The 18926-nt window shown below is 44.1% G+C and overlaps 1 protein-coding gene across 1 annotated transcript; it reads right to left on the bottom strand.

Annotated features, from left to right (window-relative positions):
• Positions 1-3721: 3721 nt before the first annotated feature.
• Positions 3722-18697, bottom strand: tango6 (transport and golgi organization 6 homolog (Drosophila)). Its single transcript, XM_047597462.1, has 18 exons — positions 18540-18697; positions 17264-17901; positions 16862-16978; positions 16447-16591; positions 16110-16213; positions 15831-15993; positions 14854-14921; positions 14427-14530; positions 13494-13670; positions 12910-13036; positions 12523-12726; positions 11819-11962; positions 10253-10666; positions 9164-9221; positions 8902-9060; positions 7074-7225; positions 6609-6722; positions 3722-4685 (listed from the first exon to the last, which is right to left on the bottom strand). Exons 1-18 carry the CDS (start codon positions 18589-18591, stop codon positions 4509-4511), a joined length of 3117 nt encoding a protein of 1038 aa, XP_047453418.1. The 5' UTR covers positions 18592-18697; the 3' UTR covers positions 3722-4508.
• Between the last annotated feature and the right edge of the window lie 229 nt (positions 18698-18926).

Here is an 18926-nt window from a genome sequence, read left to right as displayed (position 1 = left end):
CACAGACAGACAATGTCAAAACAAACAATATTACAACAAAATACTTTTTAATCTAGAAAGAAGCTTCTCCACTTCAACCAAAACCTCTGATTACCTAATTAACATTAACACATCATACTGAACAAAGTCAGGTTCAGTTTACTGACTAAAATTACAGGTATCTGTCCTTCAGATCAGATCTGTAGAAAGACAACCCAGCTGTTTCAAAGCATCAACGGCCAATCAATGGTCAATATGTTGAGTGGCTCTAAATCTCTGATCCAATTTAAGATGCGAGGTCCATTTATGGTTTTAAGCTCTTTTCTCATTGATTGAAGGAGTTAAAGGTAAAACCTGTGTGACCTGTAAGTCCCGTTAAAAGATTAAAAGAGTCAACAGACCTCCATCTGAAGCACAGCCACCATCTTGACCTTGACTGATCAGAATTAGTAGCTGGAGGCAGAGACGATTTTCATGTTGTCTCCTGGGACGTTTCCACCGTGTTCTTCTTTACTGCCTCCTGAGGCTGTTGGTACAGACAGTAATTATGTCAGGGCCCTCGAGTCTGGCTGAGAAGTGATATATAAAGGTATATAAAACAGATTAATAATCTATGAATGGATATTTTTTCTTTTTTTACCTTTTTTTTTGCATTAAAAGTGAATGCCATGATCAGTAATTACTTCATCACTTGATTTTTTTCCCTCTAAGTCCTAAGTAAAACAATTTATTTGGCTTAAATTTGTCCTTTATGAGATCAATATAATAATATCTTCAAACTAAAATAGTATATAATTTACATTCAAATAATTCACTCCAAGCTAAATTCAAAACTTGAGAGCTCTGAATATCTGAAGAAAACACTTGAAAACAACAACACATCTGTAGTAGAAGTGTAAATTAAAAAAAAAAAAAAAAAAACTTTGAGCTAACGGTTTCATCCCAGACTTAACACATTTAGCTAACTGCATGTTCCACTGTTTATTTTTTAACTTGTTGTTTTGACATTTTCAATTAACACTTGCAAACAAACAAAAATCACAACAAAACAACCACACATGATTAAAATAAAAACCTTAACATACCGGGGGAAGTGTTCCACGTTCTTCTTCTCCTTTTTAAGGTCGTTCCTGAATTCGACCTTGAATGTTGGTGCATTTCTGACATTTTTGTTCAAAATCCATTAATGTAACTCTGAAGCACTGTTCCTGTACTGTACTTCAGCTAATCATTTACTTTCAGAAACAATTAACTAAACATAGTAATTAGATTCTAATTGATTAAATGTTTAGCTGAAGGTAACGTTAGCTTACTACAGACAGCTTCACTACATGTAGCTCTTTACTAATTGTATTTTGTGGGTTTTAGCTACATTTCTGTCAGCTAGCTGATAGCTTACCATTGAAGCTACAACTTCAAGTTAAACAATTTATTACATTTAGCCAACAACTTCGTCAAATGACTTTAGCTAATAACCTTTACCTAACATTTGAATTATTACTGCACCCCACTAAGCTATTCTAGCTAATTAGTATTTACGAGGAGCTAACGACTGAATGCTAAAAACTATCTACCAGGTTAAAGCTACTACTTTAAGCTAATCATTATGCTAACTATTTACGACATTTAGTTCACCGCTGATTTTGGCTGATTATGTAATTACTATTAACTAACTTTTAAGCTATTACTCTTAGCTAAGTAGTTACTGCGTCATACTTATGCTAACTAGTTTATAGCTAATTGCTAGTAGGTAACGACTGACGCTACATCACTAACACTAAAAACTAGTAAATTTAAACAATTTACTACATTTTGCCAACTACTTCCTCGACTGATTTTTAGCTGATTCGCTAATTACTTTTAGCAAACCATTGAAGCTATAGCTTCAAGCTAATCATTAAGCTAACTTTTTACGACAGTTAGCCAGCCACTTTTAGCTAACAATGTTAGCAATTTCACTTCATAAAGTTTAACCAACTATTTCTCGTTAGCCTTTAGCTAAACATTTAACCCACTAATGTTAGCTATTAGCTAACTGCTTTCCATTAAACATTTAATGTTTAATTTGTTGTTCTGTTTAGCAAATCCTATTTTAAATGTTAGCTAACAAAAACTGATTAAACTGTAATAAATAAAAACTACTAATGAATTAGCCACAGTAGTAGCTAATAGTTGTTAAATTGTTTAATAAAAGTAGCTTTAATGATTAGCTAAAAGTAAGTAAGTAATTAACAAAAAAAAAAAAAATGGATTTTGATAGAGTTGAATGAGTTACTTATCTCTTATTCGTATTTAATGTGGCTTTAAAGGTTTGAAATGAGTACATTTGGTAGGTGGTTCCAAATGAGACTGAGTCAACATCTAACTTTAGGTTTGCGTTTGGTGTGTTGGCAGCAGCGTTAAATATCTTGACTGTGTATGAAGTCAAGCAACCCATGTTGTTGTATGTGTAGATTTAAACACACAATCAGTTATTCACTGGATTGAACTGAGTGAAATCTGGATATTCAAGGCACCAATGATGCTAAAACCAAAGTGAATCAACATTTAAGATCTGCACACTGCACGGATTAGTTCTCCATTTATAGCATCCAGCGGCATTTGGACCAAAATAACTCTACAGTACCTCACCCTCAAAACATCTAAAAACAAAGAATGTGTTCAACCGACACCAACAGCACCTAAACCAGACCTCACTCTGGATGACAAGCTTTCTGTTGGAAACAGTAAAAACACGTGTTCTACACTCAGCGCTGGATTTATCTGAAGCTAATTAAGTCTTTATTTGCTGTTTATATACCTGTATATATTTCCTCAATAAATCCCGGTGTCTTTATTTCCTTTATTTTCACAGATGTTTGTTTCTCAGCGGTGACCTGGTTCCTCTGAGGATGGATGGAAGTTTCTAGGGTTCAGGTCTAATCTGAGTCTTTGTCTCTAAAATAAATTAGAACTTAACATGTGAGAGTCTTTCCATCTTGTTCCTAAATCTGGATCACGTCTCCAAGTCTCCATCCATGTGGTCCTGGTTCTGGTCCAATGGTAGGTAGAGATCCATCAGAGGCAGCAGCTGATACAATATTCTACTGACCACATGGTGGCGCTGCAGCTGATTTACACACAGACTGAGATCAGATCTCCAAGCTGCTCAGATATTGCTTAGACTAAAAAAAAAAAAAAAAAAAGTCCACTACCACTAAATATTGGTAAGATGTTCACTGAAAGAGACAGAAATTATAGTTTTAGAGGGTTATTATCCTCATGTCACTCTCTTTTTTTTCTGTAATTTCCTAAATTTGTGGGACAAATAAAGCCTCTCTGATTCCGATCCTGATAATTTCTAAACCAAGGGAAGGTGCGATCAAAACGCTGATGATGAGGAGCTGAAGGGACGTCCAAACATGAATACATTTAAAAGTCCAGGGATGCAGAGGTCTGCTGTGTGAGAAGTAATATCATTTATTTATAAGTAATTAATATGAGTATTTACTAAGGAAACTGATAACTAATAAGAGTATTTATGGAGAACGAGTGGGATTAAATCATTTTTGGACATGTGAAGTCAAAACTACCACCTGCTTGATCTAGTTTTGATTTTGTTGGCTTTATTTTTATTTTTTTGGATGCATGGTGCAGGTATATATACACACAGGTGCCGTTCTTGTTTTATTTTCCTTGTTTGTTACTTCCTCTTTTAACATGTTTGAAATAAAGTTTCAATCAATCAATAATAAGCTGATAATTACTTAATTAAACCATTTATTTCATCACTTTCAGCCTGTTCTTCTGCTTAGCAGCAGTTTAAGTCACTTCCTCTTTTGCTACTAGTTCACAACCTTCCATCAGAGACATGAAGCTGAAGTGCATGACTGGCACTTTAACGAGGAAATGAATAAAAACTATATTCGCTATTAGAAAAGCCTTTTAATTCAAACTCTTCCTGCCTCGGTGACTCCACGCTTGTCGTAAAACATCCACGCACTGCAAACATGTCTGGACGTCCTGGTGTTTGTCTGTTGTACGTTCTCACAGGGGGAGACGTGGAGGTCGCGCCTCGTACAACATCAGCCTCTCGCTCCGTTGCATGAAACAAAAGAAGGAATGTCCCATTCTTCTCCGTCAGCCTCCGAGCCGACTCTGTTCAAACCCTCCAGGACCTCGTGTACATAAAGCCGTCCAGCTTTTGTCCCGTCTCCACTTCAGGGTGATGTTAGTGTGAACTGAGGAAGAAATCATGTCATCTTATGCTTCACCATCGGGTCTTCAGAGGCGTAAAGACGAAGCTCCGACTCTGACAGATTTAAGAGGATTCCTGCTTCAGCACTCACCAGATATCCATGAGAACACAAGGAACAGGAAGTCATTAACTTGGGACAAAGATCCTGTTTAATGTCACACATGTCATTTATTGTGAAGGTGCGTAAGTAAATCCTACAATAATGCACCCGTTGGTTTTTATCTCCTACTCCAGAGGCTCGTGGTGAAAACACGATGAACGAGAGTTTATTTTGAAAGGATGTCTCCACGTTCTACGGCAGGACGACGATCTTCTTCTCCAGCTTCTGCTCAGGGAAGATGAACCTTCTCATGACGTCGTCGAGCTCCTCCAGAGCCAGCTGAGCATGAAGCACGGCCACCTGGTCCGGGTCCGAGCGAACCACCCACTTCAGAGCTCGGTACAGGTCCAACAGAACGTCCCTGAGGACCTGGAGGAGACGAGATGGAGGTTACAGGGACGGATGTCCACAGAGGACGGTTTGTTTCATCAGCTACGATGAAACTTAAAGGTTTTACTTGTTATTTCTGCTTGAAAATGATTCAAAACGTCAACGGATTTTCACACAAACCCAATGAAACGAACAGAAACGTGAGACTAAAATATTATTTATCACATTAGACCAGAGTCCATAGTTTTAGTTTCTATGAATCAGGGATTTGTCTCATGTTTGTGTTGAAGTGTGTGATGACAACAGATCAAAGGAGCTTTGTGAGGAGCTCAGAAAAAGAGTTGTTGTTGCTCATCAGGCTGGAAAAGGTTCCACAACCATCTCTAAAAAGTCTGGAAGCCACAAATAATCCACAGAGAGTCAGACAGATTGAAGACGACTGTTGAATCCAGAACCTGGACCACGTCCCAGAGTCCTGAGGGGGGTACGTCCAGTCCGGCTCTGCGGTCTAACCTCGGCTCTGCTGTTCCCAGGCCTCCTGTGTGTCATTAGATCACCTCCTCCAGATGTTCCAGTAATGACAGGACCTGGACTGGGACCAGCAGCTGGACTTTAAGTCTGCAGCCGTGGCAGAGCCTCAAAGACTCAGGTCACACCTGAACCAGGTACAGGACGGTACAATACACCTGAAGGACGAGGTGGAGCTAGAAAACACAACCTTCCCTCAGACCTTTTCCCTTCCTCTTTCATTCCTCTTTTTGTTTTTGAGCTGCAGGTTGAACTAAATACTGCAGCATTAACACAGGTTCTGCATTTAATAGTAAACACAAGTCTTACCTCCACCTGCCCTGCAGATCTGACCCTGTATGTTCATCTATCTCCTGTTTTAAAGTCATTATAGGTTCAGTCTGCTTTGAAATAATCCTCATCCTGACTCCTTTCTATTCACGGTGGTTCTGATTAATACCAAACGTACAGCAGCTACACATCTGGAACATAGAAGAAGAACTAATAAATCCCTCCTTTACTCTGCAATTACACGAATACTTCTCAAATGTGCACAGAGTAAAGAATAAATAAATCAGGTTATATCTGTGAAGCTTCGTCCAGGTTTAGCTGAAACAAAGACATTTGACCTGTTGGGTTTCTAGAAGATTTCTCATCCAGGTAGTTTAACTCTATACGTCCAGTTTTCTATGTTTCATTAGTTTTTGGGACATTAGATGAAATAAATTCCACTAATAGAAGGAATAAAACCATCTGACCTAGACCCTCCTTCATTCAGTAGCTGATAGTTAGAACTAGAACAGTTTCCACTCTGAGGGACGACAGTCGCCCTTAAACTGGAAAGAAAAGAAACATGTTTATGTGGCTTTGTTTCATTTCTAACTTCATATTCTTGTTCTCTATGAATCAGATGCTGCATGAAGCAACATGTCACTTTCTTCTGGTTTCATTGGTAAAAGTCATGACAGGATTCAACAACTTGTTATTTTTTAACTGTGTTCCAGCTTTGATTCCTCCAGAACTAAACCACTTAGAGAGATTCTAGAAACTTCAGAGTCTCGTCTTTAAAAAGAGACCGAGACCATGAATGAGCTCCGACATGTTCATTAACATCCTTCAGTTCCTCTGGATCTGTCCTAAATAGACTGATGAGAGACATTTAGAGACACTGAATGGAGGGTTAATGCTGTGGTCCCTAGAGGACACGTCCAGGTTCAACCGTGAGAAAGACCATAAACGCAGAGGACGGCAGGTGGACGGGGGCTGGATTAAAGGGACGGAGGAAGCCGGCGTCCTCCACCACCTGGGTCCTGACGTTAAATTAGAAGACGACGCTCTGGCTGCAGCTCTGTGGAGGAGGCAGAGCTTCCCTCTCTCTGAGGGACTGATCCGGTCTGAACGGCAGGTCAAAGGTCGAACCTGTTTTTATTTGACGGAGCATTGAGGAGTTTGTACCTGGGTGGTTTTGTCGCTGAGGCCTCGGAGCAGAAGCACGATGACGTGCACGGCAGCTCTCCTCACCTCAGCCTCCTTCTCCGTCTTTATCAGAGACGTCAGACACGAGCTCAGCTGCAGGAAAACATACAAAGTAACTCATTTACTCCGATATTAACAGACATGATTCACACGAGCAGCTGAATATATTTACAGAGGCCTCATATTAACACCTGCTCCATCTACCTGATCCTAAATAACTAACACGTGTCTCCTTTAAAATGAGTTTATTAATTCATCCTGGAGACCTGGTCTCAGTCTGTGTCAGTCAGCAGCAGCGCCACCATGTGGTCAGTAGAATATTGTATCAGCTGCTGCCTCTGATGGATCTCTACCTACCACTGGACCAGAACCAGGGACACATGGAAGGAAGGAAGGAAGATTTATTAATAAATGAACGTCTAGATGTTTCGTGTGAGTTCCCACCTCCTGGACCAGGGGTCCCAGGGCGTAGTCCAGTCTCTGGCACAGCTCCCCCAGGTTGGACAGGCTACTGGCTCGGACGCCTTGGTCCGGGTCTCTGGTTCCCTGCAGGAAGACGCCCACCAGAGGACGGCCGAGGTGCGGCGCCAGCTCACCTGGAGGAGACGGGTTCATCGCGTCGATCAGGAGGCAGCAATGATCACAGGAGCCAAACACATGGTGGGAGTTCTGCACCTCATTTTTTTTATTTTTATCTTTTATTTTAATCTTATTTTAGTTCCATTTAATTTTAATCCATTACTTTCATTTATTTTACTCAACTTTATTTGCAACTATTCTTTGTATTTTATTCTTATTTTATTTCCCTAGATCTTTTATTTTATTTTAATCTTCTTTTAGTTCCATGTAATTTTAATCTATTCGATCTAATCGATTTATTTTACTCAACTTTATTTTTATTTTATTTTAATGTAATTTTATGTCTATTGTATTTTAATCTTATTTTATTTCCCTAGATCTTTTATTTTATTCTAATCTTCTTTAATCTGTGACGTGCCTATAATCAGCCGTACTCTGACTGTCTGCTAGCGGCTCGACCTCTGGTTCTGTCTGGTCGTGGCTCAGAAACCCAGTGTCCTGGTCCAGCTGGCTTCTCTCCTCCGTGTCTGAATAGACGTCTGTAACGGAGCTAATGAAAGAGAAACTCTGTGTGTGCGTTGGTGTGAGTCAGCAGCAGAATCGGCCTGATGCAACACCTCCGCGTCCCACGTAAACGGGATCAGCTGCAGCAGAGAGGTTCCCGTAAACAAACCACGACCAGACGCTCATTCATTAACTGAACATTTACTCAGACGAGTCCGTTAAGAACAGCTTCATCCTCACAAACAGGCGACAAACCACAAACACAGCGTCTCTCTGCCGAGTGTGAAGCTCCGTCCAAACCACATGAACCCCCCGATTGTAAATGTGATGCATGAAACCAGAGGAGAGGCTACGAAACCAAAGGGAAAAGGTTTGAAATGAGAAATAAGCCTCTAGTGTGTTTGACACTCACACAAAGTCTGTTGTGTCCTTTTTACGACAAACTTATCTGAGATAAAGCTGCTCCTTTGAAACCATCTGCAGCTGCATTTAGACCTCACTCATCAAGGCACACACACACACACACACACACACACACACACACACACACACACACACACACACACACACACACACACACACACACACACACACACACACACACACACACACACACACCACACACCACACACACACACACACACAAACACAACACACAACACACACACACACACACCAACACAACACAACGACACAACCACGCACACCCCACACACACACACACACACACACACACACACACACACACACACACACACACAGACACACACACACACACACACACATACACACACACACACACACACACACACACACACACACACACACACACACACACACGACAAGACTCAAAAGATAAATAAATAAATAAATCCAAACCAACGAGCTAAAAGATGTCAAACATTTTCTTTTCTGAGTGGACGTGGATGAGAAAGACCTTCCATTAAAATGTGTCTCCATTAATTCATCCTCAGCCAGAACTGGACCCAATCAGCTGCAGCGCCACCATGTGGTCAGTAGAATAATGTACCAGCTGCTGCCTCTGATGGATCTCTATCTACCACTGGACCAGAGTGTCTGACTTTTCCTTTTCATAACAACGTGGACGTGATTATCTGATAAACTGACCCTGGACCTGGACCAGGACCAGGACCAGGACCAGGACCAGGACCAGGACCAGGACTCTTACCCATGGCCCGGCTCGCCCTCATCAGGACTTCTCCCACTTTGAGCCGGGTTTCCAGGGAGCGTTCCTGGTTGGAGGACGGGAGGGAGGGGCCACGCTGGAAGTCTTTCAGGAGTCTTTCCAGGATCCTGTCGGGGTAGGAGTCAGCTAGAGACGCCAGACCTGAGGAGACAAGATCCAGATCAGGAAGGAAGGAAGGAGGGAAGGAAGGAGGGAAGGAAGGAAGGAAGGAAGGAAGGAAGGAAGGAAGGAAGCTGTTGGTTACCTTGAATGGCCGACAGGTAGACGAATGAGTCCTCGTGCTCCAGGTTCTCTAAGAAGAGCTGAAGAAGACACATTTATTTATTATTCACTTTATTCTGCTTCTGACACGTCTGTTGTGCTGAATCAGTAACAGGAGCCAATAAACCAGCCTTCAAAGGGAATAATTCACATGGCGAGGGTCTGTCTGGGGGCGGAGCCTCAGGTAAAGTTAACGAGCGTCCACCGATTAATCAATAAAAGAGGGTTTGTGCAGAAACAGCAGCGCACGAAGCTTCTGATGACAGAGAATACAAAATGAGTCTGAGCCCTTTGTTGTTGGTTGAACCTTAACAAGTCCTCATTTATTAAACATGTCCCAGGAGACACGGACAAGACCAGTAACAACAACAACAGGCCGGTCAAAACTAACACGCTCACGTTAATTAATCATCATCACAATCAATGTGATTAATGAAGCATCTGCAGCAGAACGACTGTGAACGTGTCTCAGTTTGTCCAAGTAGCGTTAGCGTTAGCACCAGCTGATCCGGTAGTGACAGGCAGCAGAACCAACCCATAAAGATGGAAGACGCTAAACAGCACGTTGGTCCTCTCCATGGGACATTTGAGGACAAAGACACCAAGAGGGACCAGTGGAGACACATAAAGTATCATCACACTCTGCAGGAAGGAGTTTTCTTTCCAGCTTCAAACAGCACATGAACCAAGCCAAGCATACGTTAGCCGGGGATTCTGCTAGCACTTGGGCTAACGCGGCTAACAGCTGGAGACAAACCAAGACAAACCAAGACAAAGACAAGCTGCCAATGCTGCTGCTAATATGTGTCCACTCCTGCAGCCACTGTTCACTGGGAGACACTGTTCTCAATAAGAAGCGTCAGCTCTGCTCTGGTTGGACAATGTCCACAAGTTAGTTTGTCTCCGTAGCAACAGGGACACATTAATGAGGACACATGAAAGGTTGGAAGCTGTTGTAAAGAGTAACTACGAGTTATATTTCATAGATGACAGGTCATCAGATCAAATCTGCTGTTTTCTGAATGGAACAGATTCATAATAATCCGTGTTTGAATTCTGGTCCTGAACTCACCGTGAGGACTTTCTCCCGGGCCTGGACGGCCTCTGGGTCTCCGTGTTGTACCATCTGGGTCAGGACCCTCAAGGCAAAGGCTTTGGTCGGCACGTCAGGGTCACACGCTTCCAGCAGCCAATCAGAAAAGGGTTTGGTATTCTGGCGAGGACTCGTCCTGGAGCCTGCAGAGGACGGGGGGACGTTAGCGGGAGTCTGTGGGTCGTCTGCTTTAGCTGGAGCCGTGGTCTCAGGTGTTTTCCTGGACGGCTGAGCGGCGGCGGTGAGGTCTTCAGGACGGTAGGCGCCATGAGTGGCGATGACGGCTCTGAGGTTGGACGCCAGCTCCTGAATGACCACGTCTGGATGCTGCTGAGACAGCGTCTCCAGAGGGAGGAGCAGCCGCGACATGGACGAGAAGTCGTCGGCAGAAAGCTGAGAAAATACAGACGACATGAATCTAAAAACACTGAAAGATGTTTGAGAACTGGCCCTGGTCTCTACGGAACATGATAACAACAACATCACTCTGAACTCATCCACCAACCCCTGCACCAGACCTGCACCAGACCTGGACTAAACCTGGACTAAACCTGGACTAAACCTGGACTAAACCTGGACTAAACCTGGACCAGACCTGGACTAAACCTGGACTAAACCTGGACCAGACCTGCACCAGACCTGGACTAGACCTGGACCAGACCTGGACCAGACCTGGACCAGACCTGGACTAGACCTGCACCAGACCTGGACTAGACCTGGACCAGACCTGGACCAGACCTGGACTAGACCTGCACCAGACCTGGACTAAACCTGGACTAAACCTGCACCAGACCTGGACCAGACCTGGATCAGACCTGGATCAGACCAGGACCAGACCAGGACCAGACCAGGACCAGACCTGCACCAGACCTGCACCAGACCTGGACTAGACCTGCACCAGACCTGGAATAGACCTGCACCCGATCTGCACCAGACCTGGACCAGACCTGGACTAGACCTGGACCAGACCTGGACCCAGAGTTTCTAGAAACACCACAGAGCTCACATGTTCTCCAAAGGTTCTAGTGAAACAGAACCAGGTCCACTCTCCATCTGGACATTAGGATCAAACCAAAGAACCCAAAGTTCCTCCACGTTGGGTTAAGCTACATGCTACATGTCAATGCTAAGCTATCAGCCAATCTGTTTATTGTCTGTAGTAGAACCATTAGACACTCGACAGAAACAAAGGAACTGGGTTCTGATTCTGTCTCCATGTGGTTCATAGTTGATGCAGAATCACGAGGACAGACTCTAAATAAACCACAGAAAATTATAAAAACTATAGAATTTTAAATTTGTCATCAGTTGTTTTGGATTTGATGAAATATTAAGACAGAAGAAGATATTCTGACATGATGCCTGTGAAATTCATGGAAGGAGTAGCTCTAGTTTCTAATGACGCCCACATGGCAACAGATATATTTATGTAAACTCTTTATTCTAAACACTCAGGATCATAAACTGCTGAATGAATCGGTTATTGCTGAATGTCTTGTTTTGTTATGTGATCTGCACTTTAAGCTTTTAGTTTGGTGTAAATACCTGAGGTCCAGAGAGCAGCGTGGCCACCAGGCCCATGCCCATGCTCAGAGTCTGGTTCTCCACCGGGTTCTCAGCGCCGGGTCCTGCAGCCGGGCCGAGGCCAACACATGCCCTCTGCAGCAGGGACACCATGAAGTCCACCACCTGCAGAGCAACCAGACAGAAAGACAGAAAGATTCACTTTCAAAACATCCCTTCCTCTCCTAGTTTGGAAAAAGTCTCACATAAATACTTTATTAGTTCTGGAGTCTCACTTGTGAGATGATTAACTAGTTACGTGATGTTTTTGACTTTTTATCGAGACGTATTTTAACAGTGTCGATCTAAAAGGAGCTAAAATCTGACTAATATTCAGTCGAAAGACGACAAATAAAATAAATGTTGTTAGTGTCAGTTGGAATAAATGTAATAAATAAAAGTCAAAGATGTAAAGACTTTTCACACTAGACTGAAGCTGTGAAAGATAAGAACGACCACAGCATTCGGTCCTTATAAAGACATGAGGTCAGTTTATCAGAGACGTTAAACTGCACAGATGAATCACTCGGCCTATTTTTATGTGACAGCATGACTCAGTGTGGCCTGCTTCCTTTCCCAGAGCTCCCTCAGGACCACGGACCCAGGTTTTAAATACGCTGCAGGTGGAGACGCGTCTCATTAAATGTGTCCCTGAAATAAAACAACACGATTTCAGGACGTCTCACCTGGGTGGTTTTCCTCAGCAGCTGGCTGTGCTGTAGAGATTCAACCATCAGCGCCAGCACCTGAAGCACCGCCAGCCTCTGGCCTCGTCTCTCAGCTCCACCCTGAAGACGCTGCTCCACCTCCAGCAGCGTCATGGCCGACAAGTCCCTCGTCTCTTCCTCCTTCGTCTCGTCGTCTGCTGCAGTCGTCCAACTCGTCAGCTCCTGCAGGAGGAGCAAAGTTAGCGGAGGTTAGCTTCTGGACACGAAACAATACAACACACGTTCCTTCAGATCACCTGGAGACCTTCCTCCTTCCCTCTATCCATCCATCCATCCTTCCTTCCTCCTTCCCTCCCTCATTAACATCCACTCTGGGTCTCGGTCTAATGTCCAGAGGCTCTTTACCTGCAGCAGGTCCAGGAACAAGTCTCCAGGCAGGTCAGAGTCTTTCAGTTCAACCAGGAGATGAATCAGACACTCCAGCCTCCACTGCTCCGCCGCCAGCTTCTCGTAGAGCTCGTCGTCCTCGTCGCTGGGAAACAACAACACCACCACAGAGACGTTAATGCCCCTTTAGCACCGGAGCTCAATGCAGAAGCAGCACGGCGGTGAACTTCAGGAGAACTTGTAGAACAAGTGCACGACATTAACAGACCTGCAGCCACCAACCAGCTGTAAATGGGGCACAGTGTGAGGCCCATACAAACATTATCATCAAGGAAGGGCAGCAAAGTGGGTACAGAGCCACATAATCAGAAGTGTTTGGCAGCAAGTACAGAACGTTATAAAAGCAGATGCACAACAGCACGAATCAGTCTGAAGCTGCATCAAACTTAAACTGTCTGATTCCAGGAACTTAGTTACGTGTTGAATTAAAGAGGTGCAGCTATTTATCTGATGAGAAGCCTCGTTTCACCATCGTCCTCTGTACTTGCTCCACTCTGCTCATCAGATTATCAGATCATAAAGGTAACAGGAGTTCTCGTCACCTGAATCCGACTCTGGAGCTGAGTCTGGCTCCTCCATCGCTGCCTGGGGTGAAGTGAAAACCTGGCGCCACCTCCTTCCTTCGCCCCTGGAGACCAGAAAGCTGCCTCAGCATCGACAGGGCTGCAGGCGTCTCAGCGTGGCTCAAGTACCACAACAGAATCTCCTGGCAGGGGGCGCTGTGGAGCACAGAGGACACTTCACTTAGCCTTTAATTAGCCTGAACAAGCTAACGTAAGGCGCCTGTTTTCAATGGGCTGCAGGTCTTTGTTTGGGCAAAAAGAAAATATGAACCCTCACGTTGTCTTCGGGTCAATTTGACCCAATTTCAAAATGGTATAAAATGCTCATATAATCTTTACAAGTCAAATTAAGTCTGACTGCATTTGTTAAACTAAGTTTGTTTACCTGTTTTCTCTCTGGGACAATTTGACCCAGTTATAGTTAGTGATGCAATGGGTCAAACTATTACGCTTTGCAGCACCATGAACACACACAACACGTTTAGAAGAAAAGTTCATATTTGATTTAACTTGAATCCTTTTGATTTGCACTCTTTGTTTAATTTATTTTGTGTTTGTGAATAAAAACTGAAGAAGCTGAATGTTTCCCGTGGAGCTCTGTTGGTTGTGAGGATTCTCTGGTGAAGCCACATAATTTGACTTACTATTTTTAAAGCTTTATATATTTCTCAGTAGTTGTACTTTATTATTTCATGTGTTTTGCCTGGAAACAACGAGTGAGTGTGTTTAAAGTGTGTTAGTGAAATGTTGTGATTTGTTCATTAAAACTCTGTTGGGTTAAAAAAGGCTGAAGTTAGTGAAGAGTTCTGGTTTGAATTAAGATGCAGCTGATTGAAGGGAACAGTTTTAGTCTGTTAGTCTTTAGTGTGTTTTCATGCTGAGATGTTCTCCTGAAGGACCGAGGTCAGTTACCGGAGGTGGGAGACGTTCTGTCTGGTGAAACAGAAAAGAGTGAAGACGACAGGAAGCAGTTCTTCTAGAAGAGACGGCGACGGAGCGTTTCCAACCACAAAGATCTGAGAGAATCAGGACGAGAAACGACAGCAGCTTGAAGCTTCACGTCTACAGGTACATACATCCATCCTTCCTTCCTTCCTTCCTTCCCTCCCTCCCTCCCTCCCTCTTTCCTTCCTTCCTTCCTTCCCTAACATAACTAGATCTTAACGTGTCTGATCCGTTGCCTCAATCTAAACTACAACCGTAGAATCCATCGTTCATAATCCACCTTAGACCAGACTGGCTCAGACTGGACTGTTTTTAGACCAGACTGAATCTAAATCTGATTCTGTCTTCATGTTCTCCTCCTGGACTGTTTGTATTTGAATGTTTCCTTCCTCACCTTGTACACGTCGTCCACACACTGACTCAGCTCCGACTCCTCCACAGCCTCCGGAGAATCAGCGTCATCTGGAAATGAACCAGAAAATAACCACATCAATCAATCAGCACCTTTATTTGTCCCCGATGGGGAAACTTCTGTGCAACAACAGTGGAAGCAACATCATCAAACATGAATCAATCAGTCAAGTAAAATAAATACGTAGATTTAAAAAAACAAAAACAAAGAAAACACTAAAACTAAACTACCTTTTCCTGGAGTTAAGTACAGCGATGGCTGATGGGACAAAGGAACATTTACATCTGAAGTTTTGAGTCATGCCAGTAATTTTAGTGCATGAGTTAACCACCTTGTTAAGTACATTTTTCTGCTTTAAGTGATTGAAACCAGCACATAAAAGAAAAAATAACCACAGACTCGATAAAGGAACGATAAAACAGTTTCTACGTCCTGTCCGTCAGTCGCTTTGCTATCAGGAGACAGTGTGAACGTCTGAAGTCACCACACACGTCCTTTGTCTTTGACACATTTAGGAATAAAAAAGGATGGTGATTTATCAGAAAGAGTCAGAGCCCTGGTCCTCAGTTTCAACCATTTCATACATTTTCATACATTTCATACATGTCATACGTTTTCATACATTTTCATACGTTTTCATACGTTTTCATACATTTCATACATGCTCCTTTGCCTCCATCTAGTGGACTAACACCAGGACCCATCTTCCTCCAGATGCTCTCATTTAAATGCCCTAACTGAGCCTAAAGGAGTCTGGTCTTTGTGAGGAGGTGTTTTTGAGCCCGTTGATCTGATTCTTGAGGAACATCTTTTACCTTTACCTCCATCTACTCTCAACTTGGAGGGAAACTCTGAGAGAATGATTCTAATTTAATTTTCAGAGACTTTGGCCTCTAAGGGCAACTCTTTGAATCTTTAAGGAACACAGGACCAGGGTCCGTAGAGACCGGGTTACTGACTGGAGGAGGTGGTGCAGTGTTGTAGTGGAGCCAGGAGGGGGCTGAGCAGGTAGCGCTGGGCGAAGCTGGGCCTCTCCTGCAGCATAGTGAGCGCCGCCCTGGTGGCCACGCGCTGGAACTGTCGAGCCGTCAGCTTGTCCTTGAAGTGCAGGAGGTCGAGGATCTGAGGATCAAACACTGAGTTTAGTGAGAACGAAGACAAACCATGACCCAGGACCCAGGACCCAGGAACCAAGACCCAGGAACCAAGGACCCAGGAACCAGAGGTGTGCTGCCGACCTGAGGACAGACGAGTCTGAAGTAGACGTCTGCTGACGCCTGTTGAGGACAAGCCACCAGGATCCGAGCTACAGCGTCACATTTCCTCCAGTCGGACTCGCCTCCTGCAGCACAGACACCGACATTCACTTCAGGGTTTTATAAGACAAATACATCATGTTCTCTACTGCACAAATGTTCTGCTCCTCCAGCGCTGCCATAAACTCCCTAAGCCTCTCTGGAAGATGATGGTTCTAGTTCTTCTCCTGGTTCTGATTCTTCTACGTTCCAACGCCGTAGCCTCTTCATCACCTTAACACAGGAGCATGAACTGTGTGTTAGACCTGAGTCTGCTGACCTGTTCCTCCCTCCAGCACGGCTCTGACTACAGCCTGGACACCGTTGGTCTGCATCAGGCGCTCGGACAGTAGCTGACCACACAGACGCCTCAGCCAAGCGGGAGCTGATCCCAGAGCTGCTCTGCTGCCACCAACTGGACCAGACTGACGGGACACAACACAACGAAGGAACGTGAAGGTTTACGTATATAGAAAATAAAAATTCAACCTGTAATCCAGGTAAAAATCACACATGTGAGGTTGAGTTGAAAAGAATGAAACCAAACAAGGAACGAGGTGAAGAGTTTTTAAGATGAAATAGAAAAAGGAGTCAAGTTAAAGGACCATTAGACTCTGGACTCCAGAAGGTCATGATTTTTCTCAACATTAACCATCACACAGTCTTTTTAGCAGATTAAAAGTCGTGATGAGCACCTGCTTGGGTCCACCCTGGAGGACCAGCAGCTCCTTGATGATGATCGGCTGGTAGACTTTCCCCAGGAGGTTCCTCAGGGCGTCTTTACACATTCGACATTCCTCAGCACTGAGTGGCTGAAAAATACGAGAAAAAAACATCTCAGTAGAAAACAGGGACGTCCTGATCGGTATGAGGGCTGATTATTTTTTTAAATAATCAGATTGGAATGAAGCTTTAGCCGCGTCTTTTAAAGTTGTTTAATTTAGGTCTGATGTGAAAACAAACAAACGTCCCTGTAGCATCTAAATATCTCCTTCTCCTTCCTCGTCTGTTTTAGTCAAAGTTCGCTAGAAGAAGAGAAGAAGGAAACCTACTACTTCTTCTTCTGGTATTTAATTGTGTTTACTGTGTGACGTTACCCTGTCCTCCTCCCGGTGCGGCTGGTGTCCCAGCTGACACAGCGCTGCCATCACGTCCCCCAGATGTCGTGTGAAGACCAACGTGGCGAGAGACGTCAGCTCCGCCAGCTTCAACAGGACATTGGTGGTTATGAGAAGGCGGCGCCCTCCTGCAGGCTCCGCCCCCCTGCACACTAGTTTCTCCACCAAGGCCCCAAACGCCGACCTGCGGCCCAGAGGAACCCCCACTCCAGGGGCCAGGTAGGGGCAGAGTCCCAGAGAAACCACAAACTGCAGAGCCGTCCCCAGAACCTTCTGCTGGGCCACGCTGAGGACGTCCGGCGGTAAAGGTGGAGCCATCTCAGCGCCGCCACGGTTTGCTGCAGACGGGGGCGGAGTCTGCTGGAAGCGCTCCAGCTCCTCAGACAGGTGTCGGCCTAAGCTGAGGAGCAGCAGGAAACACTCCTGCACGAAGGCCCACGTGACATCCTCGGTGTCGCTGCAGAACCAGACGGCCTCCGCCTTCACCTCCTCCCTCAGCCTCCTCACCGCCTCAAAGCTGCTCTCGCTCTGGAGCTGCTCCAGGACACGGATCCTGTTGGTCTGCAGAGCTTCCAGCAGGACGTCCTGGTCCGAGGACTGAGCATCGTGCACAGACTCTGCAGACAGGAACAAACGGGAGTTAACTCTGGACTGAGGCCTTCACTTTAAACTCGTGCTGTCAGACTATTAAAATCAGGTTAATCACAGGGCCGCGGGGATCGATTTCTATTAATCATCTGACTGGGTTAGTGTCAACTTTGTTTAAAGTGCATATTAAATGTTTTTACTTCAAAATGTTCTATATTTCTGAAAAATAAAATAAAATAAAAACCTGAAAGTAGATGAAGAGAACCCAATGAAACACATGAAAAAGAAATATTACATCAGTTCCTGGTTTAGTTGAAATAAATCAGGGATTTATTCTGCTGATATTCAGCATTGAATTGTATAATTAATCCACATAAAGTGTCACACAAGTAAAGAAGGTTACTGGTTCCTTAATGTTGTCATAGTGAAATAAATCCTCCATCCGTGAGAATATCTACATTTAGCCAGAAGGTCCGAGGCCTGTGCGGCTCAAGCCAAGCGAGAAAACTCCAATGTCCAATGACACACACAGACTCTGACTTAAATATCAAATCTAAGAAAACATTCCAACTCACATGTGAACACACTGGAGGTAAAACTGAAGCCGCTCCACGCTTCACTTTATCAGTGTAGCGGAATTAGCTTCGTTTTAAACCCATGAACTTACCTCCGAGTGGCCTGGTGAGGATGTTTAACGCAGAGAGGAAACTGGAAGTCATCTCACCATCACACAGACCGATAACGCTTCATTTAAAGTCCAGAAACAAGACTCAGCTCCTGTCTTTTAATACGAATCCCGTTCAACTTTGAGCCGCTGAGGCTAAAAACAAAAGGGCGCTGAAATTGTACGTCATCACGCAGCGTCCTTTGGGAGGATGTGATTGGCTGACGCTGCGTTACCTTCATGATCCAACAAAAAGCATCGTAATTTTACTTGAAGTACGATCATTTGTTTTCAATTTAGAACAGATGAATTACCAAGCAGACATTTAATGAAGTAGAAATACTAACACTAACTATTGCAGCATATGCATATGAAAAGTCATCACATCAA

The sequence above is a fragment of the Mugil cephalus genome, chromosome 10, assembly GCF_022458985.1.
Source record: "Mugil cephalus isolate CIBA_MC_2020 chromosome 10, CIBA_Mcephalus_1.1, whole genome shotgun sequence".
Lineage (NCBI taxonomy): Eukaryota > Metazoa > Chordata > Actinopteri > Mugiliformes > Mugilidae > Mugil > Mugil cephalus.
This window is presented reverse-complemented; position numbering and strand designations above follow the sequence as displayed.